At 38.8% G+C, this 24,497-nt stretch overlaps 1 protein-coding gene across 2 annotated transcripts in view; it reads left to right on the forward strand.

Annotated features, from left to right (window-relative positions):
• Window positions 1-737: 737 nt before the first annotated feature.
• A1CF (APOBEC1 complementation factor) overlaps window positions 738-24,497 on the forward strand; it is a 36,878-nt gene continuing 13,118 nt past the window's right edge. For both annotated transcript variants that reach the window (XM_075257520.1, XM_075257521.1), the window contains exons 1-5: window positions 738-772; window positions 15,575-15,718; window positions 20,914-21,048; window positions 22,371-22,501; window positions 22,858-23,096. In XM_075257520.1, the coding sequence (XP_075113621.1) occupies window positions 15,620-15,718; window positions 20,914-21,048; window positions 22,371-22,501; window positions 22,858-23,096 (604 nt within the window). In that variant the 5' untranslated portion in view covers window positions 738-772; window positions 15,575-15,619. The remainder of the gene's footprint in view (window positions 773-15,574; window positions 15,719-20,913; window positions 21,049-22,370; window positions 22,502-22,857; window positions 23,097-24,497) is intronic.

The raw sequence follows: 24,497 nt of genomic DNA on the forward strand, positions 1-24,497 counted from the left end.
TAAATCCTCACATGATGGCTAATCCTAAGAATAGGTCATCAATTTAAAAATAACTGTAAACTTCCTTAGGTTTTATGTGCACCTGTTGGATTTGTCTTTACATCACTTTGGTTACCTTTGTCACACTGTTGGTCAGCATTGTCATCCTACAAGGTCAAGGAGACCACTCTTAGATCTACTGAACGTCTTAAATTTTTTATCTTACTCAAACCATCTTCAGTAAAGAAAGTTGTCTGTACACATGCACCTTTTATTTGCATAATATACACTTTTTTTTTTTTTTAAGAAAAGAGGCAAAAAAGCCCATTCACTTCCCCTTTAATAATTATGGATTCATGAGGATCTAGACACTAAAGCCACACTGTTAGGCATATTGTGATTCCAACTCTTTATGAATCATTTACATTTGGTATAAACTTCGATAACCAGAAAATATCTATATTGACACAACCCATTTTCTGGTCGGATTGATAAAGCGACGATCTTTCCAATATTTGGGTTTTTCTCCATATGCTACTGTCTTGTGTGAGATTTTGTCTGTGCTGTATTTGTATGATGATGCTGTGTGTGCTGCAACCTCATTATCTGGTCAAAGGGCTACACAAGCCAAGAGATAGAGCGGGTTAACGTTTAACCTGGAAGGATTGTAAACCAAACCAGGGGCCAATGAACCTTTGGAGTTTGATATGATTAAGGGATAACCAAAGGGACACGTCTCAAATTCACCATAATCAAGCACAACCTGCTGGTGGTGATCTCTGAAATTGCTCAGGTAAGGCTGGAGGGATCTTATAAGAACTGCAATATACAATAACAAGATCAAGTCAGCTACATAGAGCACATGTGATATAATAGAACTACCTGGATGAACATATCAGAAGAAGTGTCACCAAATATCACATATGTTGTGCAGCATCCTTATGTTTCCTAGCTGTAAATGAAGGTGCATTGGGACAGATACTAGATGTAGGTGTTACAATATATATTCTATAGGGTAAATATATGCGTATAGTTTGTTTTTTCTTTAGTGTCTGTCTAGCGCTATGTAAAACAGAAGGGGTTAATCATTTATATTTCCAGAAACCATTTGTGGCTTTCTTCAATTTATTTTTAGCAATGTACAAAGAACAGTTTTCTGGCTGTGGATTTTTTTATGTATAGAATTTCAGAATTTATATAGAATTTTACATTTTCATATCTATTAGCTTTTTCAATGAGTTTTTTTTTAATAATAATAATAGTAATAATAATAATAATAATAATAATAATAATTCTATTATTAAATATTAGTAGCAGTGGTGTTATTATGGTGTTCTAGTAAAGTCTGTCTGCTCTCTAATAATGTATAAAATATATGATAAGCAAGTTTTATTATTATTAATAATATTAATTATTACTAGTAGTGATGTATTGTTATTATACTGTCATAGTAGAGTCTGGCTGCTCCCTAATACATAAAATATATGATAGGCACATTGTTGTTATTATTGTTATTATTATTATTATTATTATTATTAATAATATTACTATTTTTAATAATACTAATATAATAATAATAATAATTCAATATTAATTTTTAGTAGTAGTAGTGGTATTTTTATTATGGTGTTCTAGTAAAGTCTGTTTGCTCTCTAATGTATAAAATATATGATAAGCAAGTTTTATTATTATTAATAATAATTATTATTAGTAGTAGTAGTAGTAGTAGTAGAGTTATTGTTATTATGCTATTATAGTAGAATCTGGCTGATCCCTAATAATATGTAAAATAAAATATATGATAAGCAAGTTTTTAATTTCATCATCATCTTTATTATTAGTATTATTTGTAGTAATAATAATAAATAATAATTATAATTATAATAAATAATAAAATCATTGTATAGAATTCTTCTATTTTAAAAATAAAAAGTTCTAAACAAATAAATTCATATTATAATTAATATCAATATTATTATTGTTGTGAGTATTATTGTTATTACGCTGTTGTAGTACAATCCTGCTGCTCCTTATGGATATACAGTATAAGATAGATAATAAGTATGGTCATTTTTTATTATTAGTGGTAGTACTAGAAGTGAACAGGCCACTTTCACACAGTGAAGGTTTGATCAGTATTTTGCATCAGTATTTTGTACACATGGACAAAGCTCAGCATGAAGCCTCCTTGTACTCTTCTCCTGTGTCTGGCCGGTACGCTCTGTGAATTAGTCCTTCCCATTCTATGAGTACAGCCGCTCACTTAGGCCTGGATTTCCTGACTGTGCTTAGACACTAAGGAATGGTTTATATGACTAATGTTTTCCTTCCTTCCCTACGGCTTTGTGATCTATGGCAGCTGCTTGTGTAAATAGTCTTATTTATGCTGATAGGATTTCTTATAATTTACAATGTTTGCTACTTTTCATGTTATTTTACCACCAGACAAGTATTTGGTCTGGTCAAATATTTAACAAGCATTTCAATGTCAACTTGAGAATATTTGTTAAAAAATATTTCAGTATTTGGGTAATTTCGCAAACGGCGTTTTTTGAGAAAAATAATCCTTGTATTGGCCAAGGACCCAAAGCAAAGTGAATTAGATTCTTGTCAATCTCATGTACACATGGAAAAAAAAGCTGAGTTTTCAAAAACCAATGCGTATGCAGAAACCCAAGCGTGTTCCCTATAGATTTAATAGGGGAAGCAAAAATACAATGAAATACTCTGCGGAACGTTTTCCCTGTATTTTTCCGCAGCATTTTTAGCTTAGGGCCTTAGCCACTACTAGGGATTTTTTCGTGATATTTTTACATCCCTTTTTGCAAAAAAGAAAAAAAAGCTGTGTTAGCCGAAAGGCAAATTTTTAACAATTTTTTTTGTATTACTTAGTAAGTTCGGGTCTGTTCACATCTGTGTTAGTTCAATTATTCTGCTCCATTATAGGATCACAATAATTCATTTCATGTCTCATCTTATTGACTCATAAACTAGTTGTTTGGATTTCCATCATGGTGTCTAAAATAAATAGAGCAGTGTGCTGCAGTTAGGCTAAGGCCCCATGGGGACGATCCGCAGCATTAAAGCACTGCGGGAAAAACTGCGGTGGGAACGCATCACGGTTCTTCCCACAATGCTTTGAACAGAAAGTTCACAGAGTTTTCCTCCCCGGACTTTCTGTTACCATTACATCTACAGGAAAGCCACCGGCATTTATGTAGATAACCATGCCAGTTTTGGAAATCACAGCGTGTCCACGCTGCAGTTTGAAATGCTAAGTGGGCATGGGATTCGCATGAATTCCATCCACTTTGCAGATACTTGAAAATGCCGCGATTTTTCTGGCAAATCGCAGCGTTTCCGACCCGTGGGGCCCTGGCCTTATGGCGGAGTCTGCAATATACACGATAAACAGTGTCTTGGGTCTGATTTACGGTACACTGTTAATGTATACACTACTACAACCTCCCAACGTGCTGCCAAACCCATAAACATTAATGGATGTCAGGAATACAAGGCTTTACATCGGTTTCAAAAACAACAGTATACAAAATAAAAATGTATACATCTCAATAAACTTTGTAATGGGCGTCTATGGTGGCAGACAATCACGCGTCCAATGGCTTTATTTCCATTATATATTTAATCACATGAAAAGCTTAAAAAAAACCAAACATGGCCGTAGTCACAATTTTTGTAAAACTGGCACCAATGATAGAAGAGATTCTGGTGACCATGATGACAGCATTACAGAAGCCCATAATGGTGCCGCGCGGTCACCTTACTGGTTGTTAGGTCAGAGTCTTTATAATGGAAGTCAAAGTAATTTCCCAATGAAGAATTACAATAGACTATATGGGGTCCGTCCGGCTTACACCAAAAATAGGGGAGAGAAAAGTCCTGTTAGAAGGAATCAACGTCGGAGTCTCCTATGGAGGCTGGGGGAGTCTCCTCCTTAGCACCTCCTCCAAAGTAAAATGCCCCCCTTAGTTACTTTGACACAGAAACCGTGCATGGTTTCACCAGGACTGGTCCCTCTAGGTGACAGTGGCTGGCGCTACCTATCAGCACATACAACCTACCTGCGCCAAGCCACAGACTACACCAGTCACATACTAATGGTGGAGGATGGGGCTGTTGGCCATCACTGGTACATTGGGATAGAGCAGATTTCATGCTCAGTCTGGGAGCGCAGGACAGGGCAGAGCCCGAAATTTGGGAATATGTAAAATCTAGCAGGAAATGACGGTTATAACCCCCTTGTGTACACCTCTGTATTATTATCAAAGAAAAGGAATTGCATTATAATGTACGGTGTATATAGAGCGTTACCACTATAATGTACAGTGTATATACAGCATTACCACTATAATGTACAGTGTGTATACAGCGTTACCGCTATAATGTACAGTGTATATACAGCGTTACCACTATAATGTACAGTGTATATACAGCATTACCACTATATGTACAGTGTATATACAGCGTTACCACTATATGTACAGTGTATATACAGAGTTACCGCTATAATGTACAGTGTATATACAGAGTTACCGCTATAATGTACAGTGTATATACAGAGTTACCGCTATAATGTACAGTGTATATACAGCGTTACCGCTATAATGTACAGTGTATATAGAGCGTTACCACTATAATGTACAGTGTATATACAGCGTTACCACTATATGTACAGTGTATATACAGCGTTACCACTATAATGTACAGTGTATATACAGCATTACCGCTATAATGTACAGTGTATATACAGCATTACCGCTATAATGTACAGTGTATATACAGCATTACCGCTATAATGTACAGTGTATATACAGAGTTACCGCTATAATGTACAGTGTATGTACAGAGTTACCGCTATAATGTACAGTGTATGTACAGAGTTACCGCTATAATGTACAGTGTATGTACAGAGTTACCGCTATAATGTACAGTGTATATAGAGCGTTACCACTATAATGTACAGTGTATATACAGCATTACCGCTATAATGTACAGTGTATATACAGCGTTACCGCTATAATGTACAGTGTATATACAGCGTTACCGCTATAATGTACAGTGTATATACAGCATTACCGCTATAATGTACAGTGTATATACAGCATTACCACTATAATGTACAGTGTATATACAGCGTTACCACTATATGTACAGTGTATATACAGCGTTACCACTATATGTACAGTGTATATACAGCGTTACCACTATAATGTACAGTGTATATACAGCGTTACCGCTATAATGTACAGTGTATATACAGCGTTACCGCTATAATGTACAGTGTATATACAGCATTACCGCTATAATGTACAGTGTATATACAGAGTTACCGCTATAATGTACAGTGTATATACAGCATTACCGCTATAATGTACAGTGTATATAGAGCGTTACCGCTATAATGTACAGTGTATATACAGCGTTACCGCTATAATGTACAGTGTATATACAGCGTTACCGCTATAATGTACAGTGTATATACAGCGTTACCGCTATAATGTACAGTGTATATACAGCATTACCGCTATAATGTACAGTGTATATACAGCATTACCGCTATAATGTACAGTGTATATACAGCATTACCGCTATAATGTACAGTGTATATAGAGCGTTACCACTATAATGTACAGTGTATATACAGCGTTACCGCTATAATGTACAGTGTATATACAGCATTACCGCTATAATGTACAGTGTATATACAGCGTTACCGCTATAATGTACAGTGTATATACAGCGTTACCGCTATAATGTACAGTGTATATACAGCATTACCACTATAATGTACAGTGTATATACAGAGTTACCGCTATAATGTACAGTGTATATACAGCATTACCGCTATAATGTACAGTGTATATACAGCGTTACCACTATAATGTACAGTGTATATACAGCATTACCGCTATAATGTACAGTGTATATACAGCGTTACCGCTATAATGTACAGTGTATATACAGCGTTACCGCTATAATGTACAGTGTATATACAGCGTCACCGCTATAATGTACAGTGTATATACAGCGTCACCGCTATAATGTACAGTGTATATACAGCGTTACCGCTGTAATGTACAGTGTATATACAGCGTTACCACTATAATGTACAGTGTATATACAGCGTTACCACTATAATGTACAGTGTATATACAGCGTTACCACTATATGTACAGTGTATATACAGAGTTACCACTATAATGTACAGTGTATATAGAGCGTTACCACTATAATGTACAGTGTATATAGAGCATTACCACTATAATGTACAGTGTATATACAGCGTTACCACTATAATGTACAGTGTATATACAGCATTACCACTATAATGTACAGTGTATATACAGTGTTACCACTATAATGTACAGAGTATATAGAGCGTTACCACTATAATGTACAGTGTATATACAGCATTACCGCTATAATGTACAGTGTATATAGAGCGTTACCACTATAATGTACAGTGTATATACAGTGTTACCACTATAATGTACAGTGTATATACAGCGTTACCACTATATGTACAGTATATAGAGCATTACCACTATATGTACAGTGTATATACAGCGTTACCACTATAATGTACAATGTATATAGAGCATTACCACTATATGTACAGTGTATATACTGCGTTACCACTATAATGTACAGTGTATATACAGCGTTACCACTATAATGTACAGTGTATATAGAGATTTACCACTATAATATACAGTGTATATAGAGCTTTACCACTATAATGTACAATGTATATAGAGCATTACTGCTATACTGTACAGTGTATATAGAGTGTTACCGCTATAATGTATAGTGTATATAGAGCTTTACCACTATAATGTACAATGTATATAGAGCGTTAGCGCTATACTGTACAGTGTATATAGAGCATTACCACTATATGTACAGTGTATATAGAGCGTTACTGCTATACTGTACAGTGTATATAGAGTGTTACCGCTATACTGTACAGTGTATATAGAGCATTACCACTATATGTACAGTGTATATACAGCGTTACCACTATAATGTACAGTCAGTGGTGTAAGCCCCAGAGGCAGCTGCCACAGGGCCCGAGACATCAGGGGCCTGGTGACAGCCACTACCGCTGCTATCATTTTACTTGGAGGTCTTTTCGGAACCCCGAGTATAATGATCGGTGGCCCAGGAGAGGCAAGCAGGGCGGGCGTTGGGGGGGAGGGGGGGGTAGCACTTGCAGGGGCCCCCTGTTGGTGGAATACCTTCCCTATTAATATAGGTAAAGTATATGTCTGAAGCTGCAGCAACAACTGATACACAGGAGCAGATGCAGGAGCTGAAGGTCTGGCTCCTCTCAGCGCTATCAGGAGGATTTCTCTCTCCCTCTCTCTCCCCTCCCTTTCTCTGGCTGTCTTCTGCCCACCAATAAGAGGGCTGAGAAGAGCCCAGGAGGCGGAGCTTACCTCTGCCGAGCTCCTGCAGTCCTGCACACAAGAGAAGCAGGAGATGATGAGCCAGAAAGTGAAACTAAAGAAAGAAAGCAAGGTACACAGCAGGACATACAGGGATTACTATGCTTATCAATGTCAGGCATTTGGGGTAATTAATTTAGTTTTAGTAACTCCATGTGCCTCATATTAATAGCAATTAACCCCATCATGTCCCTCACATTAACCCCTGTGTGCCTCATATTAGAGTTACTGATATGTGAGATATATGGGGGTACTAATAATGAAGATACTTTATTATTACCTCCATGTCTGTTACATATCAGTAACTCTTATGTGAGGTACACAGGGGTTAATGTGAGGGACATGATGGGGTTAACTGCTATTAACATGAGGCAAATGGAGTTACTAAGCTGTAATACACATGACCAGATTTTTTATCCACAATTGTCTTGGTATAGCGGTCAGCGGGTGACGTGACAGTATTTAGTCCTGTAGGGGCCACTGAGGGACATAATACTGTGTGCAGGGGCCACTATGGGGCATAATAGAGCACGAAGGAATGCGTAGGAGAGGCTTGGTTGAAATCAGTGGGGGGGGGGGGATCCCATGTCAATAGTTCGCCACGGGGCCCCACCATTCCTAGTTACGCCACTGTGTACAGTGTATATAGAGCGTTACTACTATAATGTACAGTGTATATAGAGCGTTACAGCTATAATGTACAGTGTATATACAGCGTTACCACTATAATATACAGTGTATATACAGTGTTACCGCTATAATGTACAGTGTATATACAGTGTTACCGCTATAATGTACAGTGTATATACAGTGTTACCGCTATAATGTACAGTGTATATACAGCATTACCGCTATAATGTACAGTGTATATACAGCGTTACCGCTATACTGTACAGTGTATATACAGCGTTACCACTATACTGTACAGTGTATATATAGCATTACCACTATAATGTACAGTGTATATACAGTGTTACCACTATACTGTACAGTGTATATAGTGTTACCACTATAATGTACAGTGTATATAGAGCATTACCACTATAATGTACAGTGTATATACAGTGTTACCACTATAATGTACAGTGTATATAGAGCATTACCACTATAATGTACAGTGTATATACAGCGTTACCACTATAATGTACAGTGTATATACAGCATTACCACTATAATGTACAGTGTATATACAGTGTTACCACTATAATGTACAGTGTATATACAGCGTTACCACTATAATGTACAGTGTATATATAGCATTACCACTATAATGTACAGTGTATATACAGTGTTACCACTATACTGTACAGTGTATATAGTGTTATCACTATAATGTACAGTGTATATAGAGCATTACCACTATAATGTACAGTGTATATACAGTGTTACCACTATAATGTACAGTGTATATAGAGCGTTACCACTATAATGTACAGTGTATATAGAGCGTTACCACTATAATGTACAGTGTATATAGAGCGTTACCACTATAATGTACAGTGTATATACAGCGATACCACTATAATGTACAGTGTATATACAGCGTTACCGCTATAATGTACAGTGTATATACAGCGTTACCGCTATAATGTACAGTGTATATACAGCATTACCGCTATAATGTACAGTGTATATACAGCGTTACCACTATAATGTACAGTGTATATAGAGCATTACCACTATAATGTACAGTGTATATACAGCGTTACCACTATAATGTACAGTGTATATAGAGCGTTACCACTATAATGTACAGTGTATATAGAGCATTACCACTATAATGTACAGTGTATATACAGCGTTACCACTATAATGTACAGTGTATATAGAGCGTTACCACTATAATGTACAGTGTATATAGAGCATTACCACTATAATGTACAGTGTATATACAGCGTTACCACTATAATGTACAGTGTATATAGAGCGTTACCACTATAATGTACAGTGTATATAGAGCATTACCACTATAATGTACAGTGTATATACAGTGTTACCACTATAATGTACAGTGTATATAGAGCGTTACCACTATAATGTACAGTGTATATACAGCGTTACCACTATAATGTACAGTGTATATAGAGCATTACCACTATAATGTACAGTGTATATACAGTGTTACCACTATAATGTACAGTGTATATAGAGCGTTACCACTATAATGTACAGTGTATATACAGCGTTACTACTATAATGTACAGTGTATATACAGCGTTACCACTATATGTACAGTGTATATACAGAGTTACCACTATAATGTACAGTGTATATAGAGCATTACCACTATAATGTACAGTGTATATACAGCGTTACCACTATAATGTACAGTGTATATAGAGCATTACCACTATAATGTACAGTGTATATACAGCGTTACCACTATAATGTACAGTGTATATAGAGCGTTACCACTATAATGTACAGTGTATATAGAGCATTACCACTATAATGTACAGTGTATATACAGCGTTACCACTATAATGTACAGTGTATATAGAGCATTACCACTATAATGTACAGTGTATATACAGTGTTACCACTATAATGTACAGTGTATATAGAGCGTTACCACTATAATGTACAGTGTATATACAGCGTTACTACTATAATGTACAGTGTATATACAGCGTTACCACTATATGTACAGTGTATATACAGAGTTACCACTATAATGTACAGTGTATATAGAGCATTACCACTATAATGTACAGTGTATATACAGCGTTACCACTATAATGTACAGTGTATATAGAGCATTACCACTATAATGTACAGTGTATATACAGCGTTACCACTATAATGTACAGTGTATATAGAGCGTTACCACTATAATGTACAGTGTATATAGAGCATTACCACTATAATGTACAGTGTATATACAGCGTTACCACTATAATGTACAGTGTATATACAGCATTACCACTATAATGTACAGTGTATATACAGTGTTACCACTATAATGTACAGTGTATATAGAGCGTTACCACTATAATGTACAGTGTATATACAGCGTTACTACTATAATGTACAGTGTATATACAGCGTTACCACTATATGTACAGTGTATATACAGCGTTACCACTATAATGTACAGTGTATATACAGCGTTACCACTATAATGTACAGTGTATAGAGCGTTACCACTATAATGTACAGTGTATATACAGTGTTACTACTATAATGTACAGTGTATGTACAGCGTTACCACTATAATGTACAGTGTATATACAGCGTTACCACTATAATGTACAGTGTATATACAGCGTTACTATAATGTACAGTGTATATACAGCGTTACCACTATAATGTACAGTGTATAGAGCGTTCCCACTATAATGTACAGTGTATATACAGTGTTACTGAAAAAATCCTCCACAAAAATAACATTTTTTTCTTCACATAATTAAATCCAGAATAGGCAGAAGTCAGGAGGAATGACATAGTAAGGATGCAAAGGGCATATTATTAGTTTGGGAAAATATTTTCTGGTTTTGTTCCATATTTTTCAATTGCTTACTTGGAAGAGACAAACCCATGTACATCCAATGGCCGCCATAGCTGTCTTGAGTGACATCCTTGAAGAGACCCAATTAGTGCAGGAGCCTTGGGGCTCAGGGCTGATCGGGAGCGGAATAAGGATCTGCCAAAAACTAATATTACCTTAACAATAGAGATAGGAATTTCCTGTTTTTATGAGTTTTTTATGATAAGCCCTTGTTATATCCATTGTATTGCATTGTATTAAACTGAATATGAAAGGCGGACTGGCCTGTCATGCAAATGATGGGATGGGTGTAATGCTGCAAGGCGCCATTTTAATATTTGCTAATGGGCTTAGTCTCCATAGCAGGTAGTACTTTCATGTATTACCTGTATATCTCTATACTCATAAGGTTGAAGAATTGGCAAAGATGCAAAGCGTGGCTCAGACAATCCAAACAACTCTGTCTGATAGTACACATGAGCTTTCCATACAGTGGGACCATAACCCCTATGCAAGTGTGAACCTTTCATTCTTTGGGTCCGCTTGGGGACCCCAAAAACGGAAACCCAATCTATTTCAAAAGTGGTTACACATGGAAAAATGCGGAAAGAAATCATTTGCAGGACTCTTCTCTGCATTTTTCAAGTGGAATAGGGGACAGAATCCCTGAACGGTCACCGAACGCAAGTATGAACTAGCCTCAATTAGCGAGAACTGGCATAGGGCCCCACATTGCAGAAAGACAGGTGGCTCAGTGGTTTACACTACAGCCTTGCAGCACTGAAGTCCTGGGTTCAAATCCTGCCAAGGACGACATCTGCAAGGAGTTTGCATATTCTCCCTGTGTTTGTGTGGATTTCCTCCGATACTCCAAAGACATACAGATAGGGAAGAATGTACATTGTGAGGCCTATATAGGGCTCACAATTTACATTTAAAAAGAAAACCGCAAATAGCCATTTTTTTTTCTACTGCGTTTTCTTTCTATTTGGAAAACTGCTGCCTGTAAATTGCACATTCTGCTGAGAATCGTTCTTAAAGTAAAGTAGAAATAACATAAAATTTTCAGTGGAATATTCTAGATCTATTTTTAAACCATGATGGAGTAGAGACTTGCATCCCGCTATTTCTACCTATATCAGCAAGACTTTGTTCCTAAGTGGAAGCAATATGTTATATTAGTACATGGTGTACTTTGGTTTACATAACATCTGCAAATCCCATGACCCAAGGTATTATGAAAGACTATGTAACACTTCATTATACTGTGTCCTATATACAGAGCTAATCCATTTATTTTTTGGTGTATTTTAGGGGCTATGTACTACAGTATATACTCGAATATAAGTCGAGGCCCCTAATTTTACCACAAAAAACTGGGAAAACTTATTGACTCGAGTATAAGCCGAGTGGGGGAAATGCAGCAGCTACTGGAAAATTTCTAAAATTAAAATGGTCGGAGTTTTTGGGTGCAGTAGTTGCTGGGAAAGGGGAGGGGGTGTTTTGGTTGTCTGTCTGCCCCTTCCCTGAGCTTGAGGACTGGGTTTTTTTCCCCCCACTTGGAATTCAGCCTGGCTGTATATAGGGTATCTGCAGTGCTCCTATTAACCCCTTCCTGACGGACCAGGAGCACTGCAGATCCCCTATATTCAGTAGACCGGGCACTGTCAGACACAGGGATACCTAATGTGTATGTGTTTCACAGTCATCTTCTACTTTTATATGTATTCTAGGGAAAGGAGGGATTTAGAACTTTTATTTACTTTTTTTTTTTTTTTTTTTTTGCTTGACTCGAGTATAAGCCGAGAGGGGCTTTTTCAGCACAAAAACTGTGCTGAAAAATTCGGCTTATATTCGAGTATATACGGTACTTACGCTAGGTCCACACCTGCATTCGGGTTTCTGTTCTCCGGGTCTGCTTGGGGACCCAAAAAATGGAAACTCAATCTGTTTAAAAAGCTGTTACCCACAGAATCCTGCAGACCCCATAGACAGGTCAGTAACCTTCGGCACTTCCGCTGCTCCGAAACTACAACTCCCAACATGCTCCATTCACTTCCATGAGAGTTCCAAAAACAGTATGTATGCAAGTATGCATGCTGGGAGTTGTAGTTTTACAACAGCTGGAATGCCAGAGGCTGCCTATCCCTGTCACGGACTATAATGGGGGTCTGCCAGGTTTCCACCCAAAAAATGCATAGAGAAAAATCCTGTTTGCAGAACTTCAGCAGCACGGTTTTGATCATTGTTTCTAGGGACAATAATGTCCACATGAGATCTTGAAAACTTATCGGAGGATGGATAACTACAGAGTAAACAGAGGGAGATGGTGACAGCCCGGTGACAGTGCCGCGTGGAATATAGGGTGTGATGGGACCTTAGCTTTCTGATGGCAGATAAGATAGAATAAAACAACATAGATGGAAGATAAATATAGATTATTCTCCAAGAAATAGAATAATCTCCGACCAAAGTAATCTGAGGCGGAGAGGGCTGACTTCTAACCGATTGGCAAGACCTGAGACATTGAGGGGTTTAGCTTATATATAGACTCCTCAATATGGCAGGCGTCTAGAACTGGGGACTCTCAACCAGCCATTGTCGGGGTATATTGTCAAAAAGATGGAGACATTGGCAACTAATGTTCGAGCTTAGAAAACTCTTCCAGAGACCTCAAGGAGTCAGCTCCAGACCATTGCTCCCTATGGCCAAGACAATGCTGTAAAAGATATTATTAAGTGTTGTAGAAGGAGTATAGAGGAAGCTCAGGCAAGATGGCAGCCACAATAACCATGTACTAAAGCTAGAATATACAGTCACTAATACTTTGACTTGTTATTTAATCTATTTTCTTATATGTACTGTAGAAAATCTCCTGGTACCTGAATACCTTCCACAAGCTGCTGTTGACAGATCTATTACTGCTTATCTGCTGTAATAAGTATTTTGAGTACACAACGGTCTACAGTTGTAAATGGGTGGAAGTTCTCGCATTATCATACTGCAAATATTCCGTATTTCTACCTTAACAGACCAATTTGGATGTTCATGTTTTATTGACTAGCATGCTGTCCTGGACAGACGACAGAATGTGGACCCTTTGTGTCACCAAACCAATCTGACTTAGGAGCACTCCGTCTAAGTGGCCCCCCAGATCACCAGTGGTCTTGGTGTTGGTAATAGGTGACCAGACCGGTCAGGGACTTTGGTGCAGTGCACCACAGAATCAGGCTCAACTCATTGCAGAATACATGCACAGAGTAAATATATAAAGGTATACAAGACTGGTACTAGAGGTACTGACACAAGAGCAGTCTAGCACAGAAAGTTAGCAAAGCTGGGTCTTCCACAGGAATCCAAAGCAGGACAACAGGACAGGTGGAAGATATTACATATACTGAAAACCACAGGTAGCAGAGGTATATACATATATAGCAGAGGTCCCCGACAGGTAGCACAGATGAATACATGGTGGTAGGATATAGGTGTCCACAATACGTGGCAGCAGCATGAACGCCAAACAGTCATACAAGAAGTCCTGGAGGCCCAGACAAATAATAAGGATTCATATGTGGTGGGAAGAGAGAGGTGTCCACACAAGAGTCCATGATGGAAGTCTAAAGCCCAAACATTCATTACAGAAGGGCAGGAGGCCCACACAGGTAGTAGAGAAGCATGCATGGTGGAAGCTTAAACAGCAATCGTACATAACACAAGCACATTTCTAAACATAGAGCAGAAGGACATATGCATCTACATAGGAATATATGCAGAAGGAGATATACATCCACAAACATAGCAGAAACTTGCACAAAACATATGAACACTAAAACAACATAACCCAAGCTAAACAAACAGAATGACAGTAATCCAAACAAAAAAAAAAAAAAAATCAGCACATAAAAGTACAAAAAAAAAATGCAAGATTTCTCAGAAGGGTAACATGCACCCAAACAGCTGACCATGATACAGAAAACGGAAGCATTGCTTGGACAGGCAGAAGGACAGCATGCGTCCAAACAGCAGATCATGGCAAACAGAATCAGACGTGAACTCAAGTGAATTTTAAGGGAATCTCCCAGTTTTCAGGCCAATTCACATGATCAATGTTCACTTTTACTTGGCTGTAAGCTTATTAGTATGTGATACATGGTGACATCATCTCAATGCAGTGAAGATGGGTATGAATGTTTTTCTTTATTTTGTCACTCTCCTGGGCCTCTAACTATTATACTCCGTGGTCTCTATAGACCCCAGAGAATAATGTGGTGGCCTTTGTCGTATGAAATCTCCATTTGCTCAGTTTTGTTAAACAATAAAAAAATAAAATTTGGAATACCTGGGTCAAACCCAACTCGAAACAAGTCTGTTTGTCAATCAAACCGTGAGCATACAGAGCTGAACATTTTATGTGACCTAATTCAGACATATTGGGTAAGATGAAGCTTTATGCCACTGCAGTCCATGTATAATATGTCATCTGTAATATTGTGGTGTACAATGTGTAATGTATGAATGCATTATGAATGACAATTAATTTTTACACTTAGTAGGACAAATAATAATTCTCTAATGATTTGCAGTCTTTTTTATTTTTAGCATTATTAATTCATGTAATTTATCTTAAATTTGCTTGCAGTGAGCACTCCTAATTAACCTGATTTATTGCTGATAATCACTCACAATGGAATCAAATCAAAAATCCGGGGATGGAATGGCCGCCACACAGAAGGAAGCCTCACTGCGCGCTCTCATTCAGCGTACAGGATATAGTTTGACCCAGGTAGGAACTTTAGCTTCAGAAGGTTTGAGCTATGAATATGAAATCATGAAAAATTCAGTGTTACAAATATGTTCTTGCTGATGTTTATCGCTTAAGATTATAACGTTGTGATTTTTACAAGAAGAACAAACAATAGTTATAGTGGAGAGTAAGGCCCAGTTCACATCTGCATTCGGTAATCCGTTTGGGGGGACCCCTCGAATGAAATACTGAACGCATTGGCAAGCGGTGAGCTTATGAAAGCCCACAGACCTCATAGACTATAATGGGATCTGTGTGCTTTCCGCACAAGTCACGCGGACAGGAAAGTAGATCATTTTCTGTGTGCATGTTCCATGCGGACACCGCACAGAAAGCACATGGACCCCACTATAGTTTAAAGGGTCTGTGTGCTTTCATAAGTTCACCTCTTGCCAATGCGTTCGGTATTCCGTTCGGTGGTCCCCATGCGGACTCCCCAAATGAATTATGTAACGCAGATGTGAACCAGGCCTTACTTAGAGGTCCTTTCACCACCTCCAACTCCTTACATCTTTCAATGAATGCACGGATTCAAGTATAGCTGGAATTTTTTCTGCACTTGAGTCATTTGTGTCTCTTTCATGAAGAATCATACAACAGAAAGTCAGATCTATGGCCAAAAATCTGAAATGTTTGCCAGCTAGAAACGGACATAGGTTTGGGCTATTTTCTACACCATTTCGTCCTCTACATTCTGACAACCTTTTGGAAAAATTCTGAGGTTGGGGTGAAAATCTTAAAAGTCAGATGAATGTAGTCAAATGAATTTGCAGAACATTTAGTAAGGGAATGATTCAGTCTTCTTTTTTAAACTAGGTTTGACATATGGGCTAGTGTGTGCACAGAACAAATCCATATGTATGGCCAGGCATGTGCCAATCTATATATTAGAATGTAAGCTTATCTAGTGCAGGGAATTCCCTGGTAAGCTTTACTTTTCCCTGCATAACCCCATTGAAAAGTAGATACTTTGTGAAATGGCAATAGCTGTGAGAATGTGATGATTTATAGCTGTCATATCATGAATTCCTGCTCTTTAGCCTATAGAATAAGATCTTGTTATAGGCATGGAGGGATTATTTTCTTTTATTGGAATGTGGGATCTTCTAGCTAATATACAGAGTAAAGAATATGATGAGATTTACTTTTTTGAGTGGATTTTATGTCCACAACATGAAAATTATTTTTTTATACTTACGGATCATCCAGACAAAATTTTAATCTGAAGCTTGCGTGCCCCAAAGCAATATCTGTACGGGTGCAGGAGGTCAGAGGAGGAATCCAGAAGTATGGGATTAGTAATGGTCATGGTGGCTGTAGCAGATGCAACCTGCACTCCTCAAGGCTTGTGTGGTGGCAGTGGGAGCCTGCAACAAGGAAGATGTGGGTAGTTGTATCCCGCAGGTCAATTCCCTGTATTATGTTCCATACTTTGTCCAAACCAATTTTGACCTAGTTAGAGCAAAAAATAAGAGTATGTACGTCCACGTAGGCAATATGTTCCTGCATAGCACATGGTCTGCTCCATGTCCTTCCCTTTTTCTTCATGCTTGCATTTTTTATCTCTTTTCTGTTATCAAAAGTCTCTGTCATCTCTCGATCAGTCCACCTCTATCTCTCTATGTCTACAGCCTGTTTTATAACTTGTTTATTGTGGTTTCCTTCTTTATTCTCCTATCTAAAGCCTCATATAGATAATCTATCCTTGATCTGATGAATATTTCTTAATTACCATAAGTTGTAATAAATGCAGGGGCTATTGAGGCAGAAGGAAAATCTAGGCCTAAAATTGATCACGTACATATATATATATATATATATATATATATATATTGTCAGGGTCTGGGGTGGCATAGACACAAAAGTCCAGATTCTTTAGTCCAAAAACAAAGGTAGAGTTTATTTTCACTCAAAAAGGTAGTGCAGCAACAAAAGGAAACAATATAAAAATAAATACCTGCCCGGCTAAGCTCTAACTAAACATAGAATAGGTTACCTCACCTAGAATAACAGAAATCAAAAGCCAGTAGAATCATTCAGGACACAGCTCCAAAAATATGACCTCTCTCTTTCACTCTCCAGCCAAGCTCTGCCAAAGTGTTGCTGCTGGAGCTGACTTCTTAAGCCTCCTTGACGAGGAGACTCTCTGCAGCTGAGTCGCTGCCAGAACATCCCCAAAGTGTGGACTGGAGGGGGGTGGAATGACAGGTCCCACTACCAACCTACCTGCCATTCCTAAAAGTCCAGCCCAGTACTGAGCATTTACCAAAATGCTCAGCAGACAAAGTTGTCTGCTGAGAACAAACATTCCTGGAGTTTTCTCATCTCACCCACCTGAGTAGTCTTGGTGAGATGTACACCCCCTCCACTACCTGACCAGCCATCGGCTTACAATATAAATATATATTTATATATCTCTTTATTTATACATGAATTGTATTTATCTCATATACTTGGGGCTTCTTAACTCTCCCCAATGGCAGATTCTTCATTTTGGGGAGATAAAACACCCAGAGATATCTTGTAGTCAGCCTTAGCACCTCTCTAGGTTTGCCTGGTGCTGGATTTGGCCTTGAGCACAATGTTGCAAAGTGAGCATATAACTAAATGCATGGTGCCCAGTGGTTAGCACTGCAACCCTGCAAGGAGTCTATTCGTTCTACACTTGTAAAATGGTTTTAAAAAGTTCAAAAGGTTTTTCTGGATTTTATAGAACTCAACCAAAACATTGGTAATAAAAAAAAATATATAGAAATTATCCAATAAACACTGAGTCGCTTTAGCACCACCATTGGTACCTGCAACAGACTTGTGTTATACTGTATATTATTCATATGAATGTTACATTCAACCATTGGTTTTAGAGGGGATGCTTGTATGTATGGCACATGACGACTTAGGCCAGTGATTGGCCGCAGCCATCATTTAAAGGGAACTCCCAAATCCTCCATACACATGCATGCTCATATACTACATGCTCAGTGTACTAAACTAGGACAGGGAAGAAAGGCCAATCCCCCCGCCCCCCGAGACTATGAGGATCCGGTACTTGAAATCCTTGTATCCTTCAAGTTCTACTCTTGTGTACATTGGCTTGCTGGCTAAACCTGTTCAACTCAATGAAGTGAAATATACGAGTCTAATACCAGTTAAGAAAGCTAGTATTTAAGGGGCAGAATTTCAATTTAAGATTTGATGTTTTCCAAAACAATTTGCAGAACAAGAGTGTGTCCCTTTTATTAAATAGCACAAGTCATCTGTAAAAACAGTCAAATCCTATTATTAGATGGGCGACAATTGGTGATCTGTTATATATATGCATGAATGGCTGAATCTCGGAAAACTGGATTATATTGTATTTACACAATTCTAACAGGTATTCCATGTGTAACTAATTTACTTATGACTCACTAAATGTTCATCTCCTGTCTCATATCTGCGGTGCCTGGAACCATTCACTCCATTGTTTATAGTGCTGGATCTTATTTCTTCAAAAATATATCTTCATTTCAGCCTGTGTAGCCCCTCACCACTTTTTACAATGGGCGGAACAGGCAGAAATCTGGTTGGGCCACGGACGTCCCGATCCATCCAATTTACTATTACTCACACCAGAAAAATTGTGCGAGTTATATCACAAATCTACGTCAGATTGTGACTGGTAAAGATTTGTTATCAGGCACACAGACATGTACTAGAATTACTAAGGGCTCGGTCACACGGGGCAAGAGGGGGCGGATTTTGGCGCTGAATCCACGTCATAATCCGCCCCTCACAATAGAGGTCTATGTAGACCGCTAGCTTACTTTTTTTCGATGAGTGGAAAAAAGAAGCGAAGTGCCTTTTCTTCAGGCAGATTCCGCGGCTGATTCAGCCCTGGTGTCCGCCTTGCGGCAGCACCCTCCGGACTAGGCCCATTCCGGAGCAGGAAGCCATGACAGTCGTGGCAAGCTCATTTTGGCCCTATTATGATGCCGCTTCCCGCATCAGAATCAGGACCAAAATCTGCCATTCTGCACCCTGTGTGAACTAGCCCTAAGAGACCTGAGCTCCTTAGTAATTCTGGTAAGTTGTACACCTGTCGGGAATCTTAAGACTGGTGTAAGAATCGCTGTCTTCAGTCCTGACCGTTTGTCAGAAGATTATCAGTGGCAAGAGTAGAGAAAATAGGAGTCAGTCTTGTCATTCTAGACGTACTGTAGCACATTTCTAAAATGATGAACTTGGATCAATATTGTAAAGCCGCCTATAGCATCTGTGCAAAAAACAAGTTATATAGTATATCATAACAGCTGGTATATCATTACTAATCTGTACGGTTCTGATCACGTCTGTAGCTTTGGTCCCCGTAAAAATGGCAGAAAAAATAGCTTGTTCTGGAAAAGTTACAGATACTTTGACCGAATCCTAGGGGTCCCTTTTTAAGAAACGGAATCCATCGGATGTCATCATTGTCTGTTGTACATCATTGTCTGTTGTATGACAGATCTATCACAGCATGAATTCTGTCTATGAACAGGAAACAGCATTCACATCCCAGATATGAACCTAGTCTTAGGCTGCATTCACACTGAGTAACGCTGGCGTTTTTTGTGCTTATTTTTGCACATAGCGCCGCGTTAACGTATACGCGACGTTATGTGCAAAAATAAGCACAAAAAACACCAGCGTTACTCAGTGTGAATGCAGCCTTAAAGGGATTACATATATATATATATATTTATTAATTTATAGTCTATTGATAGGGTAGGGCATAAATAGCTGATCAGTGGAGGCCCAATAGCCAGTCCCACCCAGATCAGCTCTTTAGGGTGTGTGGAGTCTGTGTACTACACAACTCATGGAGACAGAAGCAATTGATTCTGTGTCCTGTAAAGTGTCGGGGTGCCATAGCGCAGCTCCTATCCCATTGACTTTAGTAAGAGCTGAGCTGCAGTTCTAGCCACCGGCCACTATACAGATCTGCTCACTATATTGAACATAGACCAGATGCACCAGATATTTATGGCATATGCTAATGATAGGCCATAATTATTGACAATCCCGTTAATAGAAACTTAGACTTCACAATACAATTAGGGTTATGGAGTGAACAGCATATAAATGATATACTACATGATATTACATATTTCTATACGTATTACTAGTAACTTACAACAAATTTTATTCAATAGGAAAATGGGCAAAGAAGATACGGAGGTCCTCCTCCTGGGTGGGATGGCCCACCTCCTGAACGAGGATGTGAGATCTTTATTGGCAAACTACCCCGTGATCTTTTTGAAGATGAACTTATACCATTATGTGAAAAGGTAAAATAATAATCCAGTAATGTCGTAAGCGATCAGTATACAGCATACATCTAGTTTATAGGCTGAGGTCTTGTTGTGTGTCTTTAATGTATACTTGACTTAAAAAAATTCTCCTGCCTATGAGGCCCCAGTTGTGGTTCATCTGCCTATCTGTTATTCAAGAAGACTGAAAATTATGGACATTGTGGAGGCAGAATGATAGATAGATAGGTAGATAGATAGATAGATAGATAGATAGATAGATAGATAGATAGATAGATAGTGATGAGAAGGTGACAGGCAGAGAGCTGGAGTTCCACTATATCAGCCCTAGGTATCTGACACATGGGTGGACCAGGGTCGGTCTTGAGTAGGCCTCAGCCAGGGGCGTAACTACTGGGGTAGCAGTGGTAACAGCTGCCACAGGGCCTGGGACATTAGGGGCCCAACGACAGCCGCTACGTTGTTTTTTTTTTAATTGGTTGTTACCAGCTGGAGTTACTCCAGACAGTAACAGTCCCTATATGCTTAACAATCCTGGCAGGGGCTGGGATTGGTAAGTGATCGGAGGCCAAGGGTTGGTGAGGGAACATAAAAAAAAACAACAACAAAAAAACCCCACACCTTTGTTACTCATCTCTCCGGGCTCCAGAACGGCTTCGTCCCGGGGCATGTGATGTCATTGAAGATGGCCGACACCACTGAGAAGTGTAACAGAGCCAGGGAGAGCCGGGTCTACAATTATTATACTCAGGGTATAATAATTGTTCATAAGTGTCTACAGTGGGGCATAATACTGTGTGTAAGGGCCACTATGGGGCATAATACTGCATGCAGGGGCCACTAGGAGATATAATGCTGTGGGCAGGGGCCAATATGGGGTATAATAGTGTGCGCAGGAATGCGATGCGGGGGGAGAGAGAGGGGGTTGGTCGGTCGGGGCCCATGTTAAAAGTTCACCAAGGGTTCCTGCCATTCCACAGGGTCCTGAGCTCAATACTAAGCCAGAAAAGGCTGCAGAGCCTGCACGTCAGGGCAGATCCAGGGAGTGAGAGAAGGTGTCTGGGTCTGTCCTGTTACTCTGAGTCTAGTGAGATTCCTTTATTCCTCACTTTTATATGATTTTTTTTAATATGCAATTTCATAAAGCTTTTCAATGTAAAATATTTTACCAAGAAGGGGGTGAGAACAATGACGATGGAAGCTCTATTTGTATAACAATGTGGATGTGACAGATTTAAGAAGGGGACATTAGGAAGCGAGGCTGGTGCTCTATTGTAAGAAAGAAAAGGTTCATGTTTATTTATATATGGTATTAGTATTATGGCAATTTTTGTTTGCAGATAGGAAAAATCTATGAAATGAGAATGATGATGGACTTCAATGGAAATAATAGGGGATATGCATTTGTAACGTTCACTAACAGACTGGAAGCCAGAAATGCGATCAAGCAGCTCAATAATTACGAAATTCGGTAAGTATATTAGATATACCAGTAATTTGGATTGAGATTGTGAAGGATGTAAGACTATGATTAATTGCATACATCTTATATCTATTTTCTATCATGAATTTATCCAAAGAAAAAAAAAAATTAAGAAAATAAAAAATTATTTTGCCCTTGCAACTGTGGTTAAAAAATTTTTTTAGTAAGCTTTAGGTTCTCCTCCACTAGATCCATTAAGGTATTAATGGAGGTTGGATTTTCCGAGAGTGTCAAAAATCGCCAGGGGCTCACTCCCGTATGGTACTAAGTTTGGACATCATTGATCTAAAGTAAGATAAATTACACATGAACTGAATTCCTATCAATCTAATATTTTCTTGCAGAAATGGGAGATTACTAGGGGTCTGTGCCAGTGTGGACAACTGCAGATTATTTGTTGGCGGGATCCCAAAGACCAAAAAGAGAGAAGAAATCTTAGTGGAGATGAAGAAAGTCACAGATGGTGTCATTGATGCGATTGTCTATCCCAGCGCTGCAGATAAAACGAAAAATCGGGGGTTTGCCTTTGTAGAATATGAAAGTCACCGGGCAGCAGCTATGGCGAGACGGAAATTATTACCAGGTGGGCAACAGGACAATGATATATAGAGTATATAGGGATGTAAGAGCGTAAACATATATCTGAAAGAGTATTATATTTCCACTGAATCCAATGAGAGTTCGTCCAGAATGTAAAGTATAAGCAACTTAAATGGCGGCTATTGACTCCACATTTTGTGTTTTTGAAAAAGTTGTGCTAATTTTTGTATGGAACATGATATGAAGCATTTCTCAACCATTATTCTTCTACTTTGACCAGATCCGCTACTTTTCTCAGACTAGTCACAAGGGTACAGATGTCCATCCTTTGGTACATCCTTTCCTTAGCCCCATGAGGTTCAGGACTCCAGTTAACTAAACATTTGCCAGGCTGTAACTACAGGGTGACCACACGTAGGCACCGGAGATTGGTGAACGTCACACGATTAATTTAGTAAATATTTTCACGGTTTTGTTTCAAACATAACTTGTTTGGTACAAACCAGCAGTGATATTATTATACCACCCACGAATCATTATTATACCCTGGGGTCTCTGATCCCAGAGTTTAATAAGTGGAGACCCAGGGAAATATAAACAGTCATGCTTACCTTTCCCGTACCTCCCTTGGGCTCCCTCAAGGCATCATCTGGGTTATTTTGATGCAAGTGCCATGACATTAATGTACCTGGTCAATGAGGCCCAGGGGCGTAACTTGAGGGGGTGCAGTCGCAGCAGGAGCCCTAGGAGGCCCATAAGCACTGGAATCAGTATTGAGATTGCAACTTCCATCTGGCCCATAAGCCAAGGAGACCCACAGATTCCCCTAACCACACTAAGGTGGATTACTGTAAACTCTTTAGCTCCCTTAACCATCACTACCAAGAATTCATTGAAGAGACAAGGTAGGGGGCCCGGACAAAAGACTGCATCGGGGCCCGCAAGCCTTTAGTTACGCCACTGCTGAGGCCCAATCACAGGCTGTTCCCCAGAGCCTCTGATGGAAGAGGCCAGAAGAAGCTAGAAGATATCTGGGAACGAACACTAGAACTAGTAAGGGAGCCCAGGAGAGATGAGGGAAGGTGAATATGACTGGTTTTACTTTTCCTGCACCCCCTCTGGGTCTACACTTACTACACTCTGTGATCTGAGACCCCAGGGTATAATAAGGATTCCTGGGTAGTATAATAATCCCAACAAAAAGACCCAAGTGTATTAATGATTCATGGGTGTCAAAACCTAAAAATATTGGCTTCAGCCGAACTGAAATTTTTGGAAAATTCTTAGCAAGCCGGTTCACTCAACCCTAACAAACTCATATGGGATAGTTATCTTGTGACAGAGTATTGCAATTCATGTTTTTTGTTTTTTTTCATGGCTGTTTTTCTTATATCATCCATGAAATGCCTTTTATTTGTAACATAAATGAATTCTACAAGCATTT

This window comes from Leptodactylus fuscus, chromosome 10, assembly GCF_031893055.1.
Source record: "Leptodactylus fuscus isolate aLepFus1 chromosome 10, aLepFus1.hap2, whole genome shotgun sequence".
NCBI lineage: Eukaryota > Metazoa > Chordata > Amphibia > Anura > Leptodactylidae > Leptodactylus > Leptodactylus fuscus.